Source organism: Odocoileus virginianus, chromosome 11, assembly GCF_023699985.2.
Source record: "Odocoileus virginianus isolate 20LAN1187 ecotype Illinois chromosome 11, Ovbor_1.2, whole genome shotgun sequence".
NCBI classification, from domain to species: Eukaryota; Metazoa; Chordata; class Mammalia; order Artiodactyla; family Cervidae; genus Odocoileus; species Odocoileus virginianus.
Window position 1 is genome coordinate 1,044,450 of NC_069684.1, and position 27,378 is coordinate 1,071,827.

Genomic DNA, 27,378 nt, shown 5'->3' on the forward strand with positions numbered 1-27,378 from the left:
TTGTAAAAGTTCACCAGAATGATGAATGCAGATATCCTTTAACAGCGATTTTTTTCGGTGTATCTATACTTTGTATATTCTCGCACACATGAAAAAGGATGTGTGTACAAGGTTGTTTGTAGATTGGATTGGGGACTGTTTCAGAAAATGTGTGGTGCATCCATACAATTCAATACCACGAAGTTGTGAACAGTGTGTATACTTTGCCATTAGTTGTGTAGAAGGGTTGGGAAAGGTATAGTCATATTTGCCAGTATATGTATAAAAATTGCAGTCGGAAAGATACAAAGTAGAGTAGTAACAAATTTCTTTGGAGAGAGGAACTGGTTGTTTGGGAGACAGGGTGGGAGAGATTTTCTCCTTTACCTATTTTTGCGCCTTTTGAACTTTACATCATGTGGACTTTATGTATAATTTAAATAAAAATAATCCCTTGTCTTCTGGCTGCAGAATAGCATCTAGATGCTTTAATGATATTGCCTAATTCCTGGCTGCAAAACTAAGAGTTTTTCCAAATATGAGAAGGAACTGAATAAAAGACGCTTTGGTTTAGAAAAAGTCCTCTCCTTTTCCTGAGAAGTAAGAGATGGAGAAACTGCCAGCAAGAAAGCCAACGCACCAAGGTGACTAGTCAGGCTTCTCCTGTTTTCTTCAAGGGTACAGCCCTAACATGTTTTGAGTCAAATCATGGGGACACCGTCCTTATGTGAGAACATTTCTAAACTTTGGATATCTGACTCGGTACCCTGCAGCCCATACTGATTCTGAGTTCTTAGGTCCATTGCTGGAGGGCTGTGTCTGGATGAGGTGAGTGGATCAGGTTCCACACATTGCCCTGCCTTTGTGTTTGGACTCCTGGGATCACTCTGGGTGTTGACAGCTACTGAAGGGTTTCAGTAAGGGTAACATGGATGTGTTGTGGAGCTCTACATCAAGTACATCGAATGTGGATCAAATCTCAAAACCAGTGAGGCAGAGTGCACTGCATTTTTGTGCCATCAGAGCATGGCAGACAGGAGAATGTGTCTCATAATTATGGAATGCAATCACAGCAGGGTCACAGCTGCTGCTTTGAAATTCTTTGTGAATTTGCTCCCAGCCCTAGCTCATGCCCCCAAGGGCTGGTTCCTGGCCCTGACTGAAGATAAGGCAGACACTGAGGAAGACACTTGCTGGGGAAATGGGACTCCTTTGTCAGCAGATTTTGGGTCAAGGACTTCTCCAAACACAGGGTGTTGCTGAACCTTTCTTAGATTGCAAGGCAATAGACATTCTACAACTAGAGATTAGTCTCTTCCCTAATTGTTTACCTGATTGGAAGAGGGTAGAGTCAGTCTTAGGTTTTATTCTTAGCCTTTCTTTAATCAGAACTCATCACTGTTTCTCTCATCACTTTTCTCCTATAGTGCCCTCAACGAATATTTAGGAAATGAATGCAGTTACAGAAAGAAGGTAATCCCTGCTGCTACTTAGCAGAGTTGGTGAAGGCAAGGCTGGATAGTCAAATCGGGATTTTTTAATGATCTGAGGCTTTGGAACCTGGGGTTTAAGTCAGAATTATCTGGATTCAGATACTCTGATCCTGCCATCTTGTGAAAAAGTCTTGGTCATTTAGGGCCTTAACTTTTTCATCTGTGGAATGGGATACTACTACCTACTTAATAGGGTTAAAAGTAAAAACAACATGACATATGGAAAGTACAAAGGATTTCCTTGGTGACCCAGTGGAGAGGAATCCACTTGTCAATGCAGAAGACATGGGTTCGATGCCTGGTCCAGGAAGACCCCACACGCCACAGAGCAGCTCAGCCCCTGCACCACCCCTACTGAGCCTGTGCTCTAGGGCCCGGGAGTTGCAGCTGCTGAAGCCCGAATGCCCAGAGCTTGTACTCTGCAACAAGAGAAGCCCCCCAAACCAGAAGCCCATGCAATGAAGAGTAGCCCCCGCTCGCTGCATCAAGAGAAAGCCTGCACATGGCAACGAAGACCCAGCACAGCCAAAAATAAAGTATGAAGAAGATGCTTAGTAGACGTCCTCGCTTAGACCCTTTCCCTGGTCCTGTCTGCCAGCAATGAGGACACACACTCAGGCCCTCACCAAAGCTGCGGGTCTCTGTCTCCTCAGGCAGAACACGGATGGAGCTGGACCAGATGTGGTCCTTTCTGTACCAGCGGATGCCTCCGGGGGCCAGACAGGCGGCTGCGCTGCTGGGAGGGCTGAGGGTGAGCCTTAGAGGCAGCCCTCTGTAGCGACAGGGCTGCTGTTGGGCTGAGGTGGGTTGCTTCCACTGTGCAGCCCAGACGGAGCACAGCTGTGAATGTCTGCAGCCTGCAGGTCAGCAGTTTGAGACTTCTTTGCTCAGTTGATTCTGTGCATTTTTGAACAGCACATCAGAGCAATCACACCAGGTGTAGTATCTAAGTAGCCCCACTCCCTTTTCCTAACCTTGAGGTTTCAGCCGCGTTGTCCTTAGGATAACTAGCTCTCATTGCTGAACTGTTTCTTAAGAATGAACCAAGCTTTATTTTTCCACTCAGTAGTTCTGGACATTGGCTTGTTGCTACTATGTACAGCTACAGTGAAACTTTTTAGTACAAGCTAAGTTTCTCAAGGGTAATGTTTTTTAAAATGTGAGTTGTGACCCACTGATGAGTTATGAAACAACTTAGTCAGAACCAGCATTTAAAAAAAAACATTTTAAGCATCCTGTGCTGGAAGCACTGGAGTTGCTTAACCGGTTGCCAGAGAAGTCTAGCATTTTTTATTTATTTATTTTTTTTTCCCAGCATTTTCTAAACGAAGTAACTTAGGACAGATATCAGATGCAGCTCACATTGTAGTGTTGTTTCATGTAATGTTTGAATGTTGTAACCTGTGTATACTCCATACATCCGAAGTTGTCCTGTGGATGATTCCCCAGCAGCATCTGGTCAGATCCACATCTGTACCAACACGCAATCTTAGAATTTTTGGCTGCTCTGCGTCTTCATTGATGGGCAGGGGTTTTCTCTAGTTGTGGTGCACAGGTCTCTCATTGCAGTGGTTTCTCTTGTTGCAGAGCACAGGCTCTAGGGCACACAGGCTTAGTTGCCCAAAGGGATATGGTATCTTCCCAGACCAGGGATTGAACCTATGTCCGCTGCATTGGCAGGTGAACTCTTAACCACTGGACCACCAGGAAAGCCTACCATCTTAAGATTTTTAATTTGTACCAATCTGGTAGGAGTCAGTTTGGTTTTACGTTTCCCTGATTAGCACTGGAGGCAGAGATCTGTTGGCCTCGTTCAAATTTTTTAAAAGGATCATTTATTCACCTGGTTGTTCAAATGGACTGCTGAAGTGAATCCAACTCTTTAACTTGTGAAGACTCCCATGCAACACCTATACTAGCTCACGAGTGACCACTGCAGGCCTTTTGTATCCAGTGGACAGAACTTGTGTCAGGCTGAGGACAATACGCAAAGGCACAGAAAGTGTGGAGTGACCTCTTGATGAGACAGCCTTAATCACGGCAGTTTTAAAGGACCTGAAGTCTGCAGTATCTCGGGGCAGACCGCTTATGTTCATGGCAGGCATCTTCTAGTTACGGAAGGCTGCCACAGCACACTGACTCCTCCAGGGCGCGTCTGCATCCCGAGTAGAGACGGGCAAAGTGGCCTGGGGGAGCAGACCCTGGGGTCAGTTGGGCTCACTCGCTGGCCCGCCCCCGCCAGCCAGCAGCACCTGGGATTCAGGCTTGTGCCTCAGCAGAGTCTGGAGCGGCGTTGCTGGCCTCAGCCCTCTGGGGTTAGAGGTGAAGAGCGGAGACCACACCGGTTACAGAGTGCCAAGTGTCTTCTGCACTTTTATTATCATCACAGTCTTTGCATCAAGATACATAGCAATGAGAGCAGGTTTCTTTTTAAAGCTTAGTATTAAATATTAAATATCTCTCCCCACTTTTAATTTTACATTACTCTGCCAAGAAAAAAATTAAAACTCAAGTTATCTGGAGCCTGGACACACTTCCATGATTAGCCGGGCTGTGTGACAGTTGGTGGCTTTGTTCTTCCTGCCGCGTGAGCAGGCCCAGGCCCCAGAAGGACGGGACCAGGTTATAACTGTTTCTGAAAAGTGTGCTACAAAAACGGACGGCCTGGTGTAAGCCAGGTCACATGTCACGATGGGGGTGAGGGAGGGGCAGTTTCTTCCAGAAGCGGAATTTCTGAAGAGTCCCAGTCCATCGCTTGTCCCCAGAATGGAGCGAGGAGGGATCAGAGCTCACCGTGAGCTTCCCAGCCCCATCTCTGGGAGGGGACAGCAGGTACCAGGCCGAGGGGGCGGCCGGGGGCAGGGTGGCTGCGCCTGCCCTCCCCCACCTTCCTCAGCGAGGGAATGGAGAGTTTATTGCCCAGTGAGTGTGAAGTGGGCTGAAGCTTGGTCGGTACTGAATTCTCTAAAGAGGTTTCTTCTAGAAACAGACAACTCAGACTCTTCCTCTCACTTCAGCAACGAAGTTATTTTAAAAGCACTTGGGAAGTTCCTCCTGCGCCCTTGGGGGCGGGTCAGAGGAGGGAGTCGTCAGTACAGCCCCCTTCCAGGCCGTATCGGAACTCTTGAAGGTTGGAGACCCCGTAGAAGTGGACGAAGGCGGCCGCCACCACCAGGACATGGAAGATCTGATGAGACTGGAACTGTGGGGACAAAAGAGGAGCTTCAGGGCGATGGCAAGGAGCTGAGGAAGTAGAGGAGGCAGTCGCCTCTTCTAGTTCCTCCGCAAAATTTTCTGCACCATAAACTGATAAATTTGTTGTAGAAAAAAAAAGTGTAACTCCTGTCAGGGATTCGCCTGCCCACACGCACCGGCGTGAGCAGGGACACGCGTCACCCCGACTCCACCTGCCCCGGGCCTCTCTCTGCCTCTGACTCCGACCTCCACCTCCGGGCACTCTCACCACCACAGCCCTGTGGAAGAGTCGTTTCTTACCCATATGTCGAATTTTCCAGGGAAGAAGCGCTCAGGAATGCGTGCAGCATAGAGGCCGGCTCCGGTGATGTACATCACAGCCATGAGGAAGAACCAGCCCATCTGGCCCACCGTGGTGGCCTTGACGAAGCCCTCTGCGATTGTGAAGTGCATGGTAGGCACGACGCCGCTCAGGCCAAGCCCCAGAAACACCCCTGAGCAGACAGATGGAGCGTGTCAGGCACGGAGATGGCCCTGCTGCCCTACTCTGACACAAGTTACTTTCTGGTGAGCAGCACGTATTCAGGAAATTTTGCACAACACGGAGAGCCATCATCAGATGCTTCTTCAACGTCCAGAGTGGGAAGGAGGCTGGGTAAATGCTGACACAGCCATTCCCTCCTATGGAGTGCCAAGAACAAACACCTTGTGCTCTTTATTACCTGTTAAGCAGCCTAGGTGATCATGGACCTCAAAACTCTGATGGCTGCCTTGGCTGCAAAACCGAAACGGTGAGCCCGCAGGTGGTTTGCCAGCCAGAAATGAGCAGGACGAGCTTCCCATCAAGAGCACAGAAGACTTAAGGATAGGACTCTGACCTCCAGAGGAGACAGACTCAGGCGAAAAGTCATAAAAGAAAGGGCAGATGGCGCCCGCTCCACACCAGGACCCTACCCATGGCTGCAGGGCAGGGCTCCACTTCACCTCTGCAGACACCCTGGGTGAGGCACCAGCCTGCAGTTGGCTGGTGCTCGAGGAATAGTTAACTCTCTTAAATGAGGGTTAAACTACAGTGATGTTAAGTCTCAAGGGACTGGAGACAGTGGTGATTGGCGTGTGGCTGCAGTAAAGCTGGAGTCTGGACAAGACACCAGGAAGGGCTCCTGCTCACAGCAACCACGTTCCTCAACACGGCTCGTGCTCAAGGTGCTTTCTCTACCGAGCCACGCCTCTCATTCCTTTAGGAAGAGAACTCCAGGTGAGCTAGACTGTGTTTTGTACGTTTCTTAACTTCCTCAAACCAGGTATCAAAGTAGTTTTTTCTGCACTTTTAATTACTGTCCTATTAACATTTCACTGAAATAGTATGAAACTTGCAGGGGAATTGAGCTTTGAAAATTCATGCTGTTTTTAAAGTTCTAAACACAGATCAGGGTCTAGGTGGGGGCCCAGGGCTGACCCCCTTAGGCTCAAGGCCCAGACACCTACAAGGGGCACGCCCTGTCTTGCGACCCACCTGCTCGTGTCTGCCGGTGCTTGGGCGTGGCAAACCGGTCCCACTGCGCCACAATGATGGCGGAGATGCCCAGGACGCAGACGATGGAGAGGTAGATGAGCCGCGGCTGTGGGGAGCAGTAGAAGGAGTAGTAGAGCCAGGGCACGAAGCTCCCCATGATCAGGAGGGCGATCCCTGAATAGTCCAGCCTGAAAGAGCCACAGAACGGAAGGGCTAGTGGGAGGGCAGGCTGCACTGCTCTCAGGCTCCACACTGAGCCCCTCACTTCCCACACGGTCCCATCTGTGTCTTGACTCAGACCCCCACACGGTCAGGCACTCCTGTTTCCCACTCGTTTGAAGGGCATCCCTTTCCCCTGGCTTGTCAACAGCCACACCCCCTCACAGGCACTCAAAGTCAGGAGCTCCATCCATCACAATCCAGCCAGGCCCCAACTTCCATGCAGGAAGGATTCTCAGTATTCCCCAGTTCTGACAGTTTTAAAGCCAAAACCCTTATAGTGGGAGTATAACTAAGGGGGGTAGTGTTGTCTTTTAGTTGACTTTTTAATAATAAAAACGTATTACTTTTTACTGGTGTTATTGAGAAAAACAAAATAACTCAGCATCACTTCCAAAACCAAAAATACCAGCACCAGAAACAAGCAAACAGAAGCCCAGGCTCTGCGCTGGAGAGGATGGGCGTCTGGGGCGTCTGATAAGCTTTCCTGGCTGGTGGGTGGGTGTGCCCGCGGGGGGCGGCGCCCTGATGGGAAGGGGGCGCCTCCGGGCGCTCGGTGCCGAGAGCAGCCTGTGGCACCGCTGCTCAGGGGACAGCGCTGCGCGGGGCGACGTCTACCCCCCAGCGGGCTGTCTGTGGAGGAGGCTGCAGTGAGAATTTTCAGGAGGGACTTAAGAGAAAAGTTTCCTGACCCTCTTACACCCACGAAACATCAGGGAATCTTGATGAGTCACTGCAGTCGCCAGGACCCCGCCAGCACCCAGATCACAGGGCAAGACAACAGTGCGTGGTTCTTGCCCACCGCCATCCTTGTGACTCACTTGGAGAAAGTCCGGGAGACTTTCTCTGAATGACAGTAGACGGTGTGAAAGAGCCAGGAGAAGCTGAGGCAGAGCACGGCTCCCAGGAAGAACATCCCGAACACCACCTTCTCCTGGAGGGGGGCCATGAAGTACATGTTCGGCCTCAGCATGGTCAGGATCCCCAGAAAGAGAAACAGCACAAAGCCTGCGGGAGGGACAGGGGGTCGGTCGAGGGGGCGGGGAAGCAGCCCCGACGCTCCAGGCGGGGCTGCGGGCGCCCGCAGACCCACACGGAAAGAGCCTCTACTGAAGTGCTGACGTTTCGTTTGGACCACGGCTCTCTGACGTGGGCCGGCTTGCCAGCCCCGGGCTGGTTCTGACCACAGAGGACATCTATTCCAGTGTCTCCCTCGGCTTGCACACCCGTGATGAAGGGCCCTGCGAGCTCCCTGGCGGTTTAAAGACACCGCCAGCTCCCTCATAATTGCAACAGTGTGTTTCTCCTTCCCGTGGACAAAGGCCACACAACTCCTGGGCAAGCAGCAGATGAGCCCGCTGTCCCCCAGAGCCCTCACCGAGCAGGTGGGTCCAGATGTTGCCCGTCTCTGTGTGGATGCGGAAGATGCTCCTGAAGCAGGCGCGGAAGGAGGGCATGGGCGGCCGGTGGCCATGCAGCAGGTAGTCGTTATCCTTCAGCCAGTCCGGGAGCACGTCGTACGGGATGACCCTCCAGCGGCCCTCCCAGACCTGCAACCGCACATGCTCTGAGCGGGGCTGCCCCCAGACCCGCGCTTAGTGGTGTCTTTGTTCTTGTGTCAGCGAGCTTATCTGGATGTGCTTAGCTAAGCAGGTCAGAATATGACAGGACCTCCTCTCAGCTACTCGAGTAGTACAGATTTACCGCTCCGCCCACATTCTGGTGGCTGTCTGTCATCGTGCCCCCTTTAGCGGCTAAGTTCTCACTGTGCTGAGACTGTGACTTTTCGGAGCAAGAGTTCTTAACCTAGGATGTAAAGACAACAGACAGTGTCCAGACAGCGGGTGTGCAAGTTTAGTGTTAGAGCTTGTGACTCTGTCACCCATGGAAATCATAGATAGTTTCATCTTAGTTTTGCAGATATCAGTTTCTGCTCGTCAGAAATGACAAGCTCTAATAACAGAGCTCATCATGAATGCTTGTTCAGTGTGTTGATAAAGGTGCGGTGCTCCCGTCTCGGCCCCAGGCGGGTGAGCCCGCTCCCTCCCTGCCGGAACAGGACCTTGTACACGAACTCCTCCATCTTCTCCATGGCGTGGTGAGCCTGCAGGGGCAGCGTGAGCACTCGCACCTCCTCCTCCTCTTCCTGCGGCCCCGGGCAGGCCTGCTCCTCCTCGGCCTGCGGGGAAGGGGAGAGCGGCTCCAGCCCTCGAGAGCCCCGGGGACGCGCGTGTCCGGCACCCACGAGCCAGACCACGCCGCCCACTGCCCGGCCTCTCCTGCACACTCGGCCCACTGCAGGCCTTGGGTCTGCTCTCCGGAAGCAGGACGGTGCCCAAGTTTACGATGTCACAAGCGCTGGGGGAGAGTGCACTGCAGCGCCCGGGGGAGAGGCCAAGGGAGCCGGTGCCCAAGGTGCAGGGTCAGCAGCCCAGGCCTGCACTCAGATCCCAGCAGCCCACCTCTGTCTCCAAGACAGTGGCCCTCAGCTTCCCCCAATTTCCCAAACACTTCTCGTTCAGACAACTGAACGAGGAAGAATAAGACAGAGGCTCAGAGATCTGCTAAGAGTCTCAATCTGATTGGTGCGCTGTGCACCAGCCCTGGGACCCAGACAGTGTCCAATGGCTGTGGGGAAAGCCGGGCCTCAGAGCCGGCTCCACAGAAGCAGCAGCAGGAGAGCCTGACAGGGCCCACCTCTGGGGAGACCTCCAGAGAGGAGGCGGGGAGGACAGTTCCTCCTGCGAGGCTTCCTCTTAGATCTCATGATAGAGGAACTCCGCCCCCCCACCCCGCCCCAAATCCATCCTCTGTCCGTCTGGGCAGAGTCCCCGGTCTCCCTGAGTGGGGATGCTGCTGGGGTTTCGCTCGGTCAAAGTGAAAAGCCTACTTGGCTGTACAGGAGGCCCTGCCAGGCGCCTCCAGGAAGGGGACCTTCTGTCCCCGCTCCGCCCCTTGGGGACTCTGAAGAAGCAGATAAAGTGGCCAGGTGTGGCCTCCACAGCGGCCTGGGGCGGCACCTGCTCCTCCCACGAGCCTTCCAGCTGGCCGAAGTAGCAGGGATTTTCGATAGCTCTATGGAGCCTGGCCTGATCCGGGCTGACTGCTTCCTGCCTTCCATCAGGTCAGACGGTCCCAGGGCGCTGTGGCTCCGGGGAGACTGACAGGTCTCAGGAGAGGCTGACCGGGGAGATGACTTACTTTGGTTGGGCTGGTGACCGCCCGCTTGCCCTTCTCCTCGAGCAGGGGTCCCAGCTCAGCCAGCTCCACTGTGTCGGCCGCCCTGTTGCTGGCGGGAGCCCCGTTGCCCTGGGCCACCGCGGGTCCCTTGTGAGACGACATCAGGATGGTACCTCGGGGCCCTCCGGCTTCAGCCTGGGGAGAGGGTGGGGTCTCTCGGCCCCAGGGGCCAGAGAGCTCCCTGTGATGGGGACACTGGAAGCAAACACAGACACGGGGTGTTGACAGTTTATCCTTCTGACGTCTCATTTCTGAAGTCAATACTGAGAAAGAGACAGCCCCCCACTCACACCCTCTCCAGTCCCAGAGGCCAGTTAACTGCATCTCTCCTTCTCTGTACCATCAGCCTATACAGAGAACCTCACTAACCTTAAAGGCTGAAAACCTAGTTGCTTCAAAAGATTTGCGTGTTTTGCACCAAACTGTCACCCCAGAAAAACAGCTCCCCACACCCACACCCCTCCCACAGACACGGAGCCCATTCAGTGAGCCAGGTTTATCCCGGTTCCCAGAGCTGGCCCTGGAAAAGCCTGGCTCTGAGACTGAGCAGCAAAAAGAGGAAGCCAACACCTGCCTGTAATCACCACAAGGCCACCCAGGCTTAGAAATGAACTAACTGCCAACTGAACTCAGTGGGCTTTACCTAAAAATGCCCTGAAACGTGCGCTCCGCCTACAAAAGTGGGCTGAGAGTGGGCTAGCTGTCCGGGGCTTAACTTCTCTGCAAGGTCTACTGTTTCTGTTAGAGGATCACCACCTGGGTCTGTGAGGAGAGCACCCTTTGCTCAGAGTGGTGTCTTGCAGCAGCAATAACTCACCTGGCCGTGGGAGGCTGAAGACACGAGGCAGCCCACCCTTGCCCTGCCACCAAACCAGCTCAGCACGAGCCTGTCCCAGTGACCACAGATAGTAAACTAGGCCCCACTCCAAAGAGCTTTGGAGCTGAGATGGCACACAGACCCTGTGGAGGCAGTCTTTAATCAGGCCTCAGGAAGATAACATGAACATTGGGGGCGGGGGGGGGGGGGGAAGTGCCCCAAGGCTTCCAACTCCCCACTCCCAACAAAGGAATTCACTGCTCACAGCAACAGCAGCCAGAATAGCAACATTTTCCTGCACTGGTCACCTGAGCCCTGGAGCCACCAGGCAATGCGGAGACACCGGCACAGAGCAAGGTGCCCCCCAGGGAGGAGGCAGAGCTCCGCCTGCGGGGCCGCCTCTCTCATCAGGGCGGTCAGCACAGCCTCGCTTCCGAGGGCAGTGTCTGTCTCCATGGTGTTCACTGCACATCCATCTTTGACATGTGTACCTGCTCTTTTACCCAAGAGTCATCTCGATTCCTTCTCAGAGATTGTGACTATGTAGTCAGGTGAGGACAGCCCGCAAGTTTCAAAACAGTCATGCCAGGCTCAGCGCGTCAGCACTGCTGAAAGCTGCAGGCAGCAGAGAGCTAGCTCAGGAGAGCAAACGGCCGTAACTCCGTCCACAGACCTCGCTGTGGTGTCAACACACAGGCGGTGCCGCCTCCTCCACAGATGCAGGACTCTGATATGAAAGATGCCAGCCCGCAGCTACAGCCAACGACTGAGCCCGAGGACAGCAGGAAACCGGAGGCCCACGGAACCTCAGGAGACAGGCGGCCCGCGTGAGCAGAAGCACTGGGCAATCTTTCTCAATAGGCCGACCACAAAACACATTTCCTCAAACTGAAGTACTACTGAATGAACAGCTTTAGTAAGAAATAATTTACACTGCAGCGAAAAATATGGATAGCTTTGGGCATCCCAGAAAAGTTATGAAAAGGGGAATATACTTTGCTAGAATACAGTACTTGAGAGGGGGCCACTAGGGTTAAAAAATAGATATTTTCTCAGGTTCTGGGATGCAGTACTACACAGATAACTAATTTATACATATCCCTGATTGTGGTCAGAATCTGTATTTCAGAATAGGTGGAAGAATGCAGGAGGCAGCATTCCCGCCAGCAAGCATGTGACCCACTAGCTAAGGCGTCCTGTGTTTGTGCCTCTAGGCCGCTCTCTGTCCCCTCCCCAGAGCAGCCAACACACCCCTGGAATACTGAACAAATGCACTTAGTGCCAGCACCCTAAGGCACTCTAAGGTACTGTGCAAAACACCAAGTCAAACAAGTCACTGTCTTGAAAGAGCCTGTAATTCGGTGGCAGGAGGTCACCTGTGGCATGTACAGAACCAGTGACAGCGCCACTGCTCCAGCAGGCAGCGCAGGGAGAGCCCTGGACTAGGATGGCACACGGCAAGCTCAGGTGAGTGCTGTGGACCCATCTCACCAGTGGGGATGAGAATGACACACACTTTACATTGGGCAGTTAGGGTCAGAGACAGGTACAGACTCCAGCCTGGTGCACTTCCTAACTTCCTCACTGGGTCTGAAGTTTTCACGCCCTCAAGTCTAGCGTCCTCTTAGCAGGACCTCAGTCTCGTGGCAGTCTTCAAAGGCTTTCCTCATCCAGTCGAAACCACTTTCTGTCACTTCTGAGCCCCTCTGGCTCCCACGCCCCACCCCCAGCATTATCTCTAGACCCAGAGTCACTAACTCTGACAGGCACCCATTAACTCACAAGCCAGGCACCAGTTACAACTCATCACACAAGACATATCGTCACCAAACAAAGAACAGACAATGATGTTCAGCGGAGGTCATGTCACCATAGTGAGCAAAGTCCACTGTCCAGCAAGGTCTTCTAAACTAGCAACACAGGGACAGGAAGGGAGAGAAAGGGGGCGGAGGTCTGGTAAGAAAGAAAAGCAAGTAATGCTAGAACTTGAAAGTATACTTGGCAGGGTGGACCTCTCACAAACGGCTGGCAATCGGGACAAGCAAGCCTTTCAGTGTCCTCTGTTTAAGGTCAGTACCAGCCCCTGGAGTGTGAAGACGGACTCCATGAGCACTCAGAGCCAGATGGGCTTCACTTTCCCACGAGCTTTGCTTCTGATTTTTTAATATTTCAAGTGTTTGTTCTTAAAATTTTTTTTAAATTCATTTATTTATTTATTTATTTATGGCTGTGCTGGGTCTCTGTTGCTGTGCGGGCTTTCTCCAGTTGCGTGAGCAGGGGCTCCCCTCTGGTTGTGGGGCACAGGATCTAGGGCATGTGGGTTCAGCACAGGCTCAGTAGTTGTGGGGCATGGGCTTAGCTGCTTCTTGGCGTGAGGGATCTTCTTGAACCCGTGTCTCCTGCGTTGGCAGGTAGATTCTTTACCACTGAGTCACCAGGGAAGCCCTCATAAACTTTCCTATCCTGATATATTTTAGAGGAAACACATTTGTCCTCAAAATCGCCACACCCACCCAATAAAGCAATTATAACTGGGCCAAACTCCTGAGTGCATTTTTGATGGGATTTCTTTAATTCAAGCTAATTTACCACTAAGCTCTCCAGCTGGATAACCTATGACATTAGAGGGTAAGGCTGTGGAGGCAGGGCTGCCTGTGCTCCTATAAATAAGATTATCTGGTGCCAAACTTGGGAAAGGACTGATTCTTAGTTGCCAGCCTTTGTTGGTGAGTTTATTTCCCTCACACTTTTGGAGACATTTATTTTGTGAACCGGTTCCCAAGTTATTCACATTATAGTACACTCCTCAGGAGTCAAGGCACAGAACGTCTAGAAATTTTTAATCTAGGGTCCCTGGGCCCTTGGAGGTTCCACAAGTTAAGCTCCTTCTTACGCCAACCTGACTCTCACAGTAAAGCAAGACTTGTTCAGTCGCATCTGACTCTTTGCAACCTCATGGACTGTAGCCCTCCAGGCTCCTCTGTCCATGGAATTCTCCAGGCAAGAATACTGGAGTGGGTGGCCATTCCCTTCTTCAGGGGATCTTCCTGATCCAGGGATCAAATCCATATCTCCTGCACTGCTGGAGGATTCTTTACCACTGAACCACCAAGGAAGCCCAAAGCAAGACTAGTCAAAGCACTAAGGACGAAGAACACAGTCATCTTCTCCTCTACTACTCTGTCAGGGAAGGTGGTTTCATAGCACTGCTGGGGGCAAATGAATCAAAGCAAAGGCTTATGTTTGAATACTACTGAATTGCAATAATGGAGCCTCAGCTTTCCTATTTAAGTACAAGTGTCACCGACTTGAGTCTGCAGTGAAAAACCAACAAAAAAATCTAACTTGCTTTGTAGCTCTTCCCCAGCTAAAGCTATCTCAACGGCAATAGGTCTTTTTTTGAATCCCAAACAGACAGGTAAGCTTTCCAAATGCCGTAAAACAAGGTAAAAAACAGGAATGTGAAGGTGTTTCATACCAGCCCTTGATTTTAACACCTGGCTTTTAAGTACATTACAGATATGTGGCCACTAGAGTCAACACATTATATGGTAACTGTATACCGTGAGAGCCCCAATGAAACAGAAGTAAATGAGGTACATGTCTAAAAATCGAATCACTCGGAACCAGTTTACCTCAAGGGCACTTTCAAGGATCTCTTCAATCTAAGACAGCTGAAACTTTGTATGCCCCCAAATTTCTGAGCAGGAAAAGGCAATTAACCTTGAAAATAGTGAAAGGAACAAAGTTCAGTGGGCGACATGAGGGACAAATGGGCATTCAGGACAAAATCCAACAACTCGGATGGAGACCAGTCCCAGGAACACCCCAGCAGCACTGATGAAGCGTCTGCACGCACAGACGGCTTTGGTCTTCCCTGGTGGCACAGGTGGTCACGAGACCTGGGCTCAACCCCTGGGCTGGGAAGATCCCCCAGAGAAGGGAAAGGCTACCCACTCCAGTGTCCTGGCCTGGAGAATCCCATGGGCTGTATGGTCCACAGGGTCACAAAGAGTCAGACTGAGCGACTCTCACTGACTTCACCTGTATGATCACCAGTAGGTGGGGTAGTGTTGCAGGTGTGTCAAGCAGTTCCTTTTTGGCTTTTTATTAAAGAAGTCAAGGAAATTTCTTAAGGAAATAAAGAACAGACTTATTGGCCTAGAAAGAAGTGCAAATTTCTTTACCCGTCCACAAATAAGCATGGCATTGTGGCTACAGGGACAAGGCAAAGAGAGGAGTCTGGCTTTGCATGGTGGCTGGCCTCGATTTTAAGAGGCAATAACTTCTCTGTTCTACTAGCACCACTACAAGACTAAACACCATAAAGTGCTGGAGGAATTCAGAAGAAATGCTCAGTTTGAGTTGGAATATCGGGGAAGGTTTTGTGCAAGATTTTAAGAAAGGATCTTGATAGGTAAGATAGGACCAAAGCATTCCTGAAGGTAGTGTTCTGAACCTGGGCAGGCTCGGAGAGAACAGATCCCCCAGGGCAGTGAATAATCCACTTTCCACAAGGAAATCTTGGAAAGGCAATGTGAGGCCAGACTTAAGAAACTGAAGACGGTCTAAAAGCTAAAATCCGCAGTGCACTTAATCCATTAGCAACTGGGAACCCACTGGGAAGGGTGTGCCCTTGTCTGAGCTTTCAACCTGCAGGCAAAGTAGTTGCTTAAAATTTCTATTTATCCCCAGGGCATCAGATAGTTTCTTGGCCCCTGAGAACAGAATGTTTTCAGATTCTACTCAGCAATTAGGTACGGTTTTGGGGAGACCTGCCCTAAGATGGCTGCTTACAGGCAACACACCAGTCCTTAAGACTGATGCCCCAAGTACACAGAAGTTACTCCTGGGGTGAAGAAATTCCAGGGCTGCAATCCGTGTCAGCACCCCGCCTGAATCCCAACACTGCGTGGACACTACCAAACATCAGCAGCAGCAGGAGCTGTGCCACAAGATGAAGCCTACCTCTTAGTAAACAGTCGTAAACAGAACCCACAGCCCCTTCACTTCAGAGAGAACCAGTCAGTCCAGTGCTCGCTTGATTCAAGCGGGGAGCCTATACATCCTTCCTCTGCTGTGTCTCCTCCCTCCGTGGGGGGGAAACACCAGCTTAAGCTAGCAAAGCACTCTGCAGGCCTCCTGTTGCTCCTCCGACACCTGAAGCTCCCTAAATGAAATTCGCCTTGTCCGTTTCCCACTCGCCTGCGTAGCAGCGCCAGAAACTGAGGGGAAACGTGTCTATTCCATTAAAAACTGAAGGCTTAACCAAAAACCTCAAACATAGAATGGCACCAATGATAGATTTCTGAGGGAATGAAATTTCCTTTTTTCCCGAAGTACTTTAGATTTCGCTCACACTGCAGCATTTAGGGCCCCCTTAAACACAGGCCAACTGTCCACCAGCCTCCCCTTCCCCGCCGCCAAGGTGGGGGCACTGTCACGGTCTAGTAACCGCGGGGCTCCTCGGGCTACCGAAGGCGGGGGCTCCCCGCCAGACGCCGGCTCCGAGCCTCAGGCCCGCAGCCCCTCGGCGCTCGCCTCGCGCGGCCTTGGGGACCAGGCTCAGCTCCGGCCTGGAGGGCCCGAGCCAGAGCCTGAAGCCCGACGTCTCACCCTGGCGACTGGGGGGCACGGCCGCCACCGCGGCGGTTGACAGCTGGGGACGCGACTCGCACGGGAAGGTCCGGGAACGTGGACAGCCGACGCGCTGAGGCTGGAGGAGCGGCCGGCCCCGGGCGGGGGTCCGGGGACCCTGAGGACGCCCGGGCGGTCCAGCCCCACGGCAGCTACCTCAGGCCCGCGCCGAGACTCCCGTGGGGAGCCCGCCCTCTGGCTGATCCCCGCCCTCCGGCCTGCTCGCCGCCGAGCCCAGGGGAACTTACGGCGGGCGGAGAGCTGTGCTGGGGACCGAAGCGCCGGCGCTACATCCCGCGTCGCTGTAGGCGGCCTGCGGCCGAGCGGCCCGGATCTTCGGCGCCCTCCCCGGGCCGGAAGGGGCGCGCAACCGCAGGGCGTCACCTCCGCGAGAGCGTCACGTCCTCTCAGACGCGCCGTTCCCCGGCTCTCGCGAAGTCCAATCACAAGCCGGCCCCTTGGTCCCGCCCCGAGGACGGCCCCGCCCCTCCACCTGACCGCCCTCTCCAGCCCGGTGATCTTTTCGTTGTTGTTCAGCCGCTAAATCGTGTACTCACCCTGCGACCCCATGGACTGCAGCACCCCCAGACTCCACTGTCCGGCAGTCTTTCCGCAGTCTCAACCACAGGCCCGCCCCCTCGGCCCCGCCTCCCGCGCGCGGGCCCCGCCCCCTCGCTCTGCTCCAATCGTATACCTTCCCTCGCAAAGCCTGGCGGGAACCACACCCCCAAGTTGCTAACCTGTGCTCCTGTCGAGGAAGGAATTTCTGGGAATTAGACTGAACCTTGCGAAGGAATGCTGAATTTCCTACCCCGCACCTGTCCTCTAGGCTGGGCACTTCTTAATCCCTCTTCTTCAACCTCATGGCCCCTCCTTCCTTTCTGTAAATATTTACTGAGCACCCCACGCGTGTGAGGCACGAGGCCCGCAGGTTCCTGGTCAGGAATAGCGGGGCGGCATTGATTGGCCTTTCTCGCGGACTCCCTGCTCTGGCCCGGGCTGCGGCTGAGGCTGGATGGGGACCACAGGGTGCTGCAGCCACTGTCTGGGGGCGTGACACTTCATTTGTCACAAGGCTGGTAAGTGACCAGTCTTATTCAGGATGCAGAGAGAGGGTGGTTTATTATAATCCTGATGCTTAAGGGTCTTTTCCAATAAGAGCCAACTCAATGGACATGAGTTTGAGCAAGCTGTGATGGACAGGGAAGCCTAGCGTGCTACAGTCCATGGGGTAGCAAAGAGTTGGACACAACTGAGCGACTGAACTGAATTGAACAGATGCTTCAGAGCAGTGGGAAGAATTCTACTGGTGCTGGTTAAAACTGTAGGCTCTGAAATCACATAGACCCAGGCTTCCATCGCTGGCTAGCCTCTGACCTTGAGCATGTTTTTGAACCCTCCATGGTAAGTACCTTGTCTGAAAAATAGGAATAAGACAATGCTCTTTCATGGGCTCTCTGTCAGGACTGAGATAATTTATGCAGGTTTTTGGCTTGATGCTTGGCAAATCATAAATGCTTCACAAATCTTAGCTATCATGTGCAGCCCACTGTATAAAACCCTCAGAAATGGGTGCTGTCCACAGGAGTTTGCTCTCAGCTTGGCATTAAAGGCTCTCATCTGCTCTCAGGACTCATCTGCCTCCACTTGCCTTCTGGCATTTGGGCCTCAGTGAAGTTGCCGAGTTCTCCAACATGAACTTCTCTTCCGTCCTTCAGGCTTTTGTACACGCCGATCCTTCTGTTGGATCACCCACCCCGTCATTCTCTGCCAAAAGATCCAAGCAACTTACAATGCCCAATTCTGGTTTTGGCTTTGAATCAAGACAATCCTAGGTGCATACTCAGGCTCTGCCAGCCACTGACCAGCTATGTGACTTCCTATATATTCTGAATCCCAGACTCAGGATTATCATAAGGATTCAATTACACCATGAACATGATCAAATCCCTTATAATTATACAGTCTAAGTGACAAATAGATTTAAGGGATTAGAGCTGATAGAGTGCCTGAAAAACTATGGACAGAGGTTCATTACAGTGTACAGGAGGCAGTGATCAAGGCCATCCCCAAGAAAAAGAAATGCAAAAAGGCAAAATGGTTGTCTGATGAGGCCCTACAAATAGCTGAGAAAAGAAGAGAAGCGAAAGCATAGGAGAAAAGGAAAGATATGCCCATTTGAATGCAGAGTTCCAAAGAATAGCAAGGAGAGAGGAAAAAGCCTTCATCAGTGATCAGTGCAAAGAAATAGAGGGAAACAATAGAATGGGAAAGACTAGAGATCTCTTCAAGAAAATAGAGATAACAAGGGAATATTTCATGCAAAGATAGGCACAGTAAAGGACAGAAATGGTATGGACCTAACAGAAGCAGAAGATATTAAGAAGAGGTGGCAAGAATACACAGAAGTATACAAAAAAGATCTTCAAGACCGAGATAATCACTATGGTGTGATCACTCACCTAGAGCCAGACATCCTGGAATGTGAAGTCACGTGGACCTTAGGAAGCATCACTATGAACAAAGCTAGTGGAGAGGATGGAATCCCAGTTGAGCTATTTCAAATCCTAAAAGATGATGCTGTGAAAGTTCTACACTGCATGACAGCGAATTTGGAAAACTCAGCAGTGGCCACTGGACTGGACAACGTCAGTTTTCATTCCAATCCCAAAGAAAGGCAATGCCAAAGAATGCTCACACTACTGCACAATTGCACTCATCTCACATGCTAGCAAAGTAATGCTCAGAATTCTCCAAGCCAGGCTGCAACAGTATGTGAACTGTGAACTTCTAGATGTTCGGGCTGGATTTAGAAAAAGCAAAGGAACCAGAGATCAAATTGCCAACATCCATTGGATCATTGAAAAAGCACAAGAGTTCCAGAAAAACATCTACTTCTGCTTTATTGCTATGCCAAAGCCTTTGTGTGGATCACAACAAACTGTCGAAAATTCTTTGAGAGATGGGAATACCAGACCACCTGACCTGCCTCCTGAGAAATCTGCATGCAGGTCAAGAAGCAACAATTAGAACTGGACATGGAAAAACAGACTGGTTCCAAATCAGGAAAGGAGTACATCAAGGCTGTGTATTTTCACTCTGCTTATTTAACTTATATGTAGAGTACATCATGAGAAATACTGGATTGGATGAAGCACAAGCTGGAATCAAGATTGCCAGGAGAAATATCAATAACCTCTGATATGCAGATAACACCATCCTTACAGCAGAAAGCAAAGAACTAAAGAGCCTCTTAATGAAAGTGAAAGAGGAAAGTGAAAAAGTTGGCTTTAAACTCAACAATCAGAAAACCAAGATCATGACATCTGGTTCCATCATTCCATGTCAAATAGATGGGGAAACAGTGACAGACTTTATTTTTTGGGGCTCCAAAATCACTGCAGATGGTGACTGCAGCCTTGAAATTAAAAGACACTTGCTCCTTGGAAGAAAAGTTATGACCAGCATAGACAGCATATTAAAAAGCAGGCATTACTTTGCCAACAAAGGTCCATCTAGTCAAGGCTATGGTTTTTCCAGTGGTCACGTAGGGATGTGAGAGTTGAACTATAAAGAAAGCTGAGCACTGAAGAATTGATGATTTTGAACTGTGGTGTTGGAGAAGACTCTTGAGAGTCCCTTGGACTGCAAGATCCAACCAGTCCATCGTAAAGAAAATCAGTCCTGAATATTCACTGGACGGACTGATGCTGAAGCTGAAACTCTAATACTTTGGCCACCTGATGTGAAGAACTGACTCATTTGAAAAGACCCCGATGCTGGAAAAGACTGAAGTGGGAGAAGGGGATGACAGAGGATGAGATGGTTGAATGGCATCACTGACTCGATGGACATGAGTTTGAGTAAACTCTGGGAGTTGGTGATGGACAGGGAGGCCTGGTGTGCTATAGTCCATGGGGTCGCAAAGAGTCACAACTGAGAGACTGAACTGAACATTTAGCACGATGGTTGCAATATGGCTGTTAACTAAAAACGTTCTTCTCTTCCTCTCAGAATCTTTTCCAAACTCTTACCATCTGTACCTTGCATCTCTTCCATAGTGTTCACCGTGTTGTAGTTATTTATCACTGTCTTATTCTAGGCTATGAGTTGTTTGGGGTCTAAGAACAGTGAATCCTCAGGACCTAGCACCGTGCTTGGTACATGGAAGTCCTTAATGTTTGCATATTGAGTGGATAAGGCAGAAACCTGTGCAAGACAAGGAATGAGCTTCTGTGTGGGGAATTCTCTTTGCTGGGGTGCTTCCCTCTCTGAGCCCAATAATCCTAAGCAAGATTTTCCTCTTTGGTGGTTAGGTGTCCAAGCGCTCACAGAGCCCAGTACATACACCTGCCAGTTGATCAAGACATGCCTGAAGGGTCAGCAGAAGCAATTCAGTACTGGCTCTACCTGGGGAGGCCCACAGCCATTCTCTCTGGGGCCCCAGGAGAAGTCATACACAGTTCCATGCAGAAAAACAGTGCCAACCTTCCTCCTGTCCTGATGCATTGTTCTGTGCCAGTGTGACTAACAGAGGATCTGAAGAGGGAGGGACCCTGCTGTGATGCCGAGAGGGAGTGGACTGAGCCCGGCTGCTGGAGCAGGAAAAGGGTGACCTGTCAGGACAGATGGGCCCAGGGAGCTCCGTCCAGGCACCAACCAGTCTGGCCAGGGCTGGTGATGTCAGGTTACTTTTTAAAGGACCAAGGTTTCTCTTCCAAATAGAAAGACAATACTTTGACTTATGTGCCAGGTACCCTGAAGGATAAATGCAGTGAAGGGCCAAGAGAAGGAAGGAGAGCAGGAGTGGCCAAACCAGGGACCACTGTGAGGGTACCTGGGCTCCAAAAGCTTCCCTCTCACTTATATTCTCCTTCACCCTCCTGAGAATTCTCCAGGGAGACCCTGCGCTTCTGGCTTTGCTGAGACAGCTGCTGAGAGGAGTGTGGACTTTGGGGACAGCTCACATTTCAGCCAGGGCACAACCACTCCGAGGTTCAGTGGAAGACCTGAAGAAAATTCTATGCTGGGAAACAGTTCCTCCTCACATTCTTAGCATGAAAAGCCTTGGAAAAAAGGACCCCAGAAACAATGGCCTCTTAGGTGAAGCCCAGGGCCTAAGCCCTGTTTATTTGCATAAGCCAGAGGTTTCTGCCACAGTAGCAGTCTCAGACCCGGGGGAGCCCCCTCCCTCCAGCCTCGGGAGGTCCAGAGCTAGACAGACAGAAAACACAGTTCAGATTCCCTTCTCTGAGGCCTGAGGAGACCATTTCCTCTCTTCCTGTTGTCTCTAAAAAATAAGGTCTGTAAGTCTGCACCCCCACCCCCATACACAGTCTGCTATGGGTTAAGCACCAAATATTAAATGAAACGCATTAAACAGATTGTTCTTTCATCACAGACACAAAGACAACTGTGATGCCATCAAGGAACTAGCCAGTCTTGGAACAAGTGTGCAAGCTTCCTTCTCTCTGACTCATGGAAGAGTCTGCTCCAGGAGCCTGACCTCCATGTCATTACAGGGAGATTGGGGGCCTTCCAGGGGAAGACTCGGCCTTGGCCCTTTTCCATGGCTATAGGAATGTTGTTCCTGCAGGGACCATCCAGACCTGAGCTCTGAGTAAGGCAAACAGGCTGATACTGTTGAGAAGGGCGTCTAGGGCTTACGGCCTTTGGGTGCTGACTGGGGGCAGAGGCCAGCCACAGGGCCGGGGGAGGGCGGGGAGGCTCAGTAGGTGAAGCGCATCTTTGGTGAGTAGCCCAGTTTGTCCAGGCTGGGGTGGCAGGCCAGCTGCACCATCGGGGGTGGTCCACAGAGCAGCAGCAGAACGTCCTCCCCAGGAGCGGGCAGGTGCTCCCGGATCATGTCTGCGGAGACGAAGCCCCTGCTGTAGGCCCAACCTGCATGGGGAGAGGAGAGCATCACCTTCCAGAGCCGTGCTGGCCGCGGGGGCAGTGTGGCCCGGGGGAGGGTGCTCCGGCTCGGCTCCCGAGAAGGCCTCCAGCTGCGGCAGCACCCACTGGTCAGCGGGACAGCCAGCCCTGCCACCCCCGGTCAAGCAGGGAAGGGTCCAGGGGACCGCTGTGTCTGTGCACTCGGAGGCTGGCAGCGGCAGCGGCTTTCACTGGGACCAGAACCCACGGAACGGGGAACCCTGATCTGGGACGTCCAGCAATGGGGACGTACCTTCTGGGGGGTGATCCAGAGTGAACCAGAGCTTAAAGCGGTTGGGGTGTCGGGCCTGCAGCTCCTCCAAGTCCTCTCGTAAGATTATGTCCTTTTCAGTCTGACACGAAGAGGAGAAGCAAAGTCTTTAGGAGCCTTCTCAGATTCCGAAACATAAAAAGGTCACTGCTATAACAACTTTCCACCCAGGAAAGAAAAAGAAAGCAGAAGTTCAAGGGTATAAGTAAGGCTTTGAGGGAATTAGGATGAGGGGAACAAGGGGAAGGAGCCTTTATTGACACAATAAAAGGAATGAAGATGGACTGTGTAACAGGAAACTCAAGGAGTAAGTCTCTACACTCTGTAAATGTTTTCTCTTTCTCTTCCCTCAGGGGCCAGGGGAGGAATCTGGCTCAGTGCTTTGTCCTGCTTACTGTGGGGAGGACCCTCTATGCGCAGCGGGGCCCTGGGCAAAGGCCAGGCCAGTCTACCCACCGGGACCACCATCCCCACACAGTAACTATGAAATCCCAGGACTGAGAAAAGCAAAGCAACCTGGTTGGCAAACAGCAGAAAGCAGCGGGTGGGATCTTCAGGGTCTTTCAGGATGGCCCGGGTCAGCTGCAGCATTGGCGTGATTCCTGTGCACAGATGCCCCGCGGTGAGACCGAGGCCACACTCCCATCCCTGCCTGTGAGCTGCCCGGCCGAGTCAGCTCAGTTCTGCTCCCGCAGCCCTCCACTCTGCTTTCCTTCATGTCCTAGTCCTCTGCGCTTCTCCTGTGACTTCACAGCACGACATTTCTGGACGGACGTGCCCTTTATCCCGAACTCACTAACTGTCCTATCTGTGGGTGATTTGGGATCAGGTGCTCAGTGTTCCCATAAGTTCATGTTGTTGAAAACAAAGATAAGTCAAAGTGAAAGTCGCTCAGTCATATCCAGCTCTTTTCGACTCCATGGGCTATAGTCCACGGAATTCTCCAGGCCAGAATACTGGAGTCGGTAGCCTTTCCCTTCTCCGGGGGATCTTCCCAACCCAGGGATCGAACCCAGGTCTCCCACACTGCAGGCGCATTCTTTACCAGCTGAGCCACAAGGGAAGCCCTCATGTTGAAATCCTACTAAAGAACCAATCCAGGACTCTCCTGAAGTCCGCTGGAGAGTAGGGCTCGACATCCCAGATGACTGCAAGCAACTACTGACTCAGTGATGAGGAGCCTAGAGCCTTGGACTTGCAGGTTAAGTGCCTGAGCTTTGGAACTGGGCAGAGCTGCACATTGGCCCTGCCTCCGGCCATGCGGAAAGCCTTCAACCTGTCCAAACTTCCGATTTCTCATCCCTAAAAAGGGAAGGCTCATACTGACATCACAGATACATACAAAGAGACTAGCACAGTGTCTGACACAGGCAGATGTCCAGTGCTAGTTTTCTTTCTTCTCCACTGTCCTATTTGTAGCTGCTTCTCTGTTCTCACCCAAAATTTATTAGATTCATTCAATTTGAGGTCTTGGGAGAGCCCACCTGATCTTTCTCTCATAATATCAGTTAAAAATAAATTTTTGGGGGGGCTTCTACCTGATTATGATTTTGTTCTGCAGCACCCGGGGAGCTCTAGGCATTGCTGGGACCCCCCCCCCAGTTTGGCCATGATTACCAAACTTTCTGAGGGGCACCTGGAGCTGTCACGGCCACGGTCACAATGGAGGGAGGGAAGGGGCAGCCCTGGGGCCATGCACCTGTGCCTCCGGCAATCATTCCCAGGTTCCTAGCCATGCGTGCTTCTGGTGGAGCCTTTTTGTTGGGCTGGATGTTAAATTTCCCTGAGAAGTCAAGTGGAGAGATGGGAGAAAGAACAAAGTCAATTCAGCGAAGTAAGGAAACAAATGCAGAGTCGAAAACACAGCCCAGGCCATTTGAGCAGCTGCTGTGCAATCGGATCCTGGGGTGTGGGTGCTGGGCCAGCCCTGACAAGACACTTGCAGGACAATGGGGCCAGGACTGTCTGTCCCATATGATGAGCCACAGTGAGTCAATAGCTGCCTCCTGCAGAGAGTCACTCGCTGGCGAGGGCAACAGGCATGGGGCCAGGTGTGAATCTACCTCCCCAGAGGCACAGAGCAGTGCCCCCGCTGCCTAATGCACCCGCTGTTCCCTTGGGAAGGGCGAGCGGCATTGTCATCTCTGGCTCTCTGCAGCTTGGCCTGAGGGTTAGCCTCTGAGGGAGAGCGGAAGCAGCACGCGTTTGTGTTAGTCATCCCCATGGCTGTCATGGCTGCTGAACCGTGTGGATGCGGAACTGATCTCGGGCACACAGGGCTGCGGAAGACGCCTCTGTCTAACACCGGGGCTGTGTTCACAGGCGGGGCAGGCGGCCCTCACCCATGTGCACGCACACACAGAGCCATGCTCCGCAGAGAAATCTGCGGGCACGAGCGTCATGGGGGCAGGCCGTTACCTTTTCCGGCGTAAGTGAGCAGCCCACTCGGCCCTCGAAACTCCACCACATCCCCAATCTTCAGGCTATCCAGGTACTGAGACATCTTCCCCCCCTCAGGAAATTTGGGGTGCACACCCTTCAGATAGACCTGATAAGACAGAACGGCTTCTGAGTTCCCCGGTGACAGAACCTTCCTGAAGCTGGGCAGGGATGACACCAGGGCTCTGTCTTCACGTCCACAAAGGACATGCGCCTCCTCCTATCCAACACATCTTGGAAGTTTCTACAAAGCTCAGAGGGAGGAGGATAAGGGCTCCGGGGGTTCCTTCTGACCCTCTTACCTTGATGACAAGATCCACGTAGCCCTGGTCCTCATCGCTGGTGACGGGAGTGTACGGCCTGATGACCAGGCTGCCATCGATCCGGGCAGAGAGGTAGACATGTTTGCCTGGGGACCACGTGCAGAGCTACATGTGGACCGGCTGCACTTGGTCTACCTTAAAAAACACTCTGGGAGGTCTGAGAGGAGAAAAGCATCTTGCTCCCTACCGGGGTCCCCGTGAGCTACCTGGCAGGGAGGATTCAACCCTTTGAGGCCCCAGCTGGACCCCTCAAAAGCTGCCCTCTGCAGAAACTCTTATCAGCGACTACCAGGACCTTAGTGGAGAGCTGAGGTTCTGGGCAAAGGGGAGAAGGGCAGAGTTTGCTCAGGGGGGGTATTTGCTGAAATCCTGCAGAAAAGAGCGGGGAGTGTAGAGTGCTGAAGATGTCTGGGGGCACCGAAGCCACACCCAGAGTGGCCCAAGGCACCTTACAGCCTGGAGGGTCTGCATCCTGGTGGGGAAAAGGGGACGGAGTGCGAAGGCACCAGAAGGCAGGGGTGCGGCGTAGGAGACCCCAGGAGGGGAGCCACCCTGTCAGGATTCCAGGAAAAGGAGCCCAGCCACCCCTCTTACCCACAGGCAGCCCCAGAACGTGATGAGCCGTGGGCAGGGCAAAGCGGAACCTCTTGGTGTTGTGGTTCACGGTCTGGAGGACAGATGACAAGCGTCTCACCAGGCAGGTCTGGTGTGGCCAAGACTCCCGGGCATCCCAGCCACGGTCGAGCAGAGCTCCGTCCCCGCGCCTACTCCACAACTCACCGTCTTTTCTAGCAGTCGCAGCCGGTACTTCTCGTTGGGGTCCAGGAGCGTGACCGGCGGCCGGCGGGACCTCCGCACTAGGTAGGCGCCCAGAGCCACGCCGAGCAGTGTCAGCAGCCCCACGCCCAGGGAGGCCAGCAGGACCGGGTTCTGCAGGCAGAGAGGGCAATGACCTCCGCGCTGGGGAAGAGCCCAGCGCGCGGGCAGGGGCGGGCCCCGGTGACCTGTGCCCTGGGAGGGCTAGCCCAGACTCCGGCCCAGGGGCCAGCCGAGGCCCGGGGGGCAGCCTGGGTGGGGCCCCCAGCCCGAGCGTGCGGCCCCGGGACACCGGCATCCGGGCGGACGTGAAGCCCTGCCGGGCGGGGCTGGCGACGACAGCCCCTGGTCCGGACCTGAGAGCCGGGTCCCAGAGGAGGCGGAGTCCCCCGGCTCGGGGGTACGGAGCGAGGGTCTTACCGGCTGCAGCCCCATGGCGAGAACCGCGGGGCCCGCCGCGCAGCCGGCCGCCGGATCCCACAATGCGCAGCGGGAAGGGAGGGGGCGGGGTGGGGGTGGGGTGGCGGGGCCTCAGGAGGCGGGGCCTATATTGGAGAGGTCTGGGGCGGGGCGAATGGGCGGGGCCATACGGCGCCCCACCCCTTTCCCTCAGACCCGAAGCCCCACCCGGAGGGGCTGCCGCTCCAGCCCCTCCTCCCCCAGCCTTCGGTCCGTGGCCCCTTGGATCGCTCCGGCTCCAACGGGCAGAGTCCTGTCAAACGTAGACACACACCCCGCGAGAGCTGGAAATCTCAAGCGTGCAGATACTCAGCGAGAGACAGGCTCAAAATAAAGCTGGAGGGCCTGCCAGTAACTGACGATCGTGCAGTCTCCTTGGTTTCTCAACAGGCAGAATTTCGACCAGAAGATCCACAGCCTGGCCGAACCTCCTCAGGAATGACAGGGCCAACTTCGTTGTCTGCTTCCGTGACTGGTTTTGCTCGCAAGGCCAGGCCCTCCGGCCATCAGGCCCATTCAGGAGCTCACTTTGGGTCCAGGTCAAGATTCTCCGGCTTCCCGGGGTGGCTCAGTGGTCAAGAACCGCCTGCTAACGCAGGAGATGCGGGTTCCATCCCTGGGTCAGGAGGATGCCCTGGAGGAGGAAATGGCAACCCACTCCAGTACTTTTGCCTGGAAAATTCCATGGACAGAGGATCCTGGCGGACCGCAGTCCGTGGGGCCACAGAAGAGTCCGACAGGACTGAAGACAAGCTTCTTACCAGGATCTGGGTTCTCCTGCCTCCAGGGCTGAAGGCCCGGCTTTGGGGGTAGACCAAACTGAATCAGAGCCTGGACAACCTACTCAACCCCTCTGTGATTCCTGTCTACAGATGGATGCGTGCTGCCGTCTGTCTAGTGCATAGGTTGCTGTGAGACCTAAGTGAGGCGTGTAATGCACTCAGCATGTGGCCTGTCACAGAGCAAAGCTCTCGACAGGCGTCAGCTGCTGCGGTGACTCAGCAGACAGTACTGATGCTCAGTTAGGGATTACAGCTGAG

At 52.9% G+C, this 27,378-nt stretch overlaps 2 protein-coding genes across 3 annotated transcripts; both read right to left on the minus strand.

Moving 5' to 3' along the window:
- Positions 1-3,817: 3,817 nt before the first annotated feature.
- ADIPOR1 (adiponectin receptor 1) lies at positions 3,818-16,724 on the minus strand. Of its 2 annotated transcripts, none has more exons than XM_020903769.2 (8): positions 16,654-16,724; positions 9,604-9,837; positions 8,465-8,581; positions 7,781-7,952; positions 7,224-7,410; positions 6,184-6,371; positions 4,968-5,161; positions 3,818-4,674 (listed from the first exon to the last, which is right to left on the minus strand). In XM_020903769.2, exons 2-8 carry the CDS (start codon positions 9,742-9,744, stop codon positions 4,546-4,548), a joined length of 1,128 nt encoding a protein of 375 aa, XP_020759428.1. In that variant the 5' UTR covers positions 9,745-9,837; positions 16,654-16,724; the 3' UTR covers positions 3,818-4,545. The 2 variants fall into 2 exon arrangements, with proteins under 2 accessions (XP_020759428.1, XP_020759427.1); XM_020903768.2 differs by lacking the exon at positions 16,654-16,724 and adding an exon at positions 16,345-16,480.
- A 4,471-nt stretch (positions 16,725-21,195) lies between these two features.
- Positions 21,196-26,405, minus strand: CYB5R1 (cytochrome b5 reductase 1). Its single transcript, XM_020903770.2, has 9 exons — positions 26,300-26,405; positions 25,844-25,993; positions 25,658-25,730; positions 25,043-25,149; positions 24,720-24,849; positions 24,001-24,084; positions 22,818-22,903; positions 22,284-22,383; positions 21,196-21,997 (listed from the first exon to the last, which is right to left on the minus strand). Exons 1-9 carry the CDS (start codon positions 26,312-26,314, stop codon positions 21,825-21,827), a joined length of 918 nt encoding a protein of 305 aa, XP_020759429.2. The 5' UTR covers positions 26,315-26,405; the 3' UTR covers positions 21,196-21,824.
- Between the last annotated feature and the right edge of the window lie 973 nt (positions 26,406-27,378).

Bases quoted from the DNA above. Each gene is read 5' to 3' on its own strand.
- ADIPOR1 (XM_020903769.2), bottom strand. From the start codon at position 9,744: ATGTCGTCTCACAAGGGACCCGCGGTGGCCCAGGGCAACGGGGCTCCC. The intron at 7,953-8,464 runs GTCCTGTTCCGG...GTGCGGTTGCAG, and splicing joins TGGAGGAGTTCGTGTACAAG to GTCTGGGAGGGCCGCTGGAG. The intron at 7,411-7,780 runs GTGAGGGCTCTG...TCCCTCCCGCAG, and splicing joins CATCTGGACCCACCTGCTCG to GCTTTGTGCTGTTTCTCTTT.
- CYB5R1 (XM_020903770.2), bottom strand. The intron at 22,904-24,000 runs GTGCATGGCCCC...ATCTGTGCACAG, and splicing joins AATGATTGCCGGAGGCACAG to GAATCACGCCAATGCTGCAG. The intron at 22,384-22,817 runs GTTGCTTTGCTT...TCTTCGTGTCAG, and splicing joins TTCTGCTGTTTGCCAACCAG to ACTGAAAAGGACATAATCTT.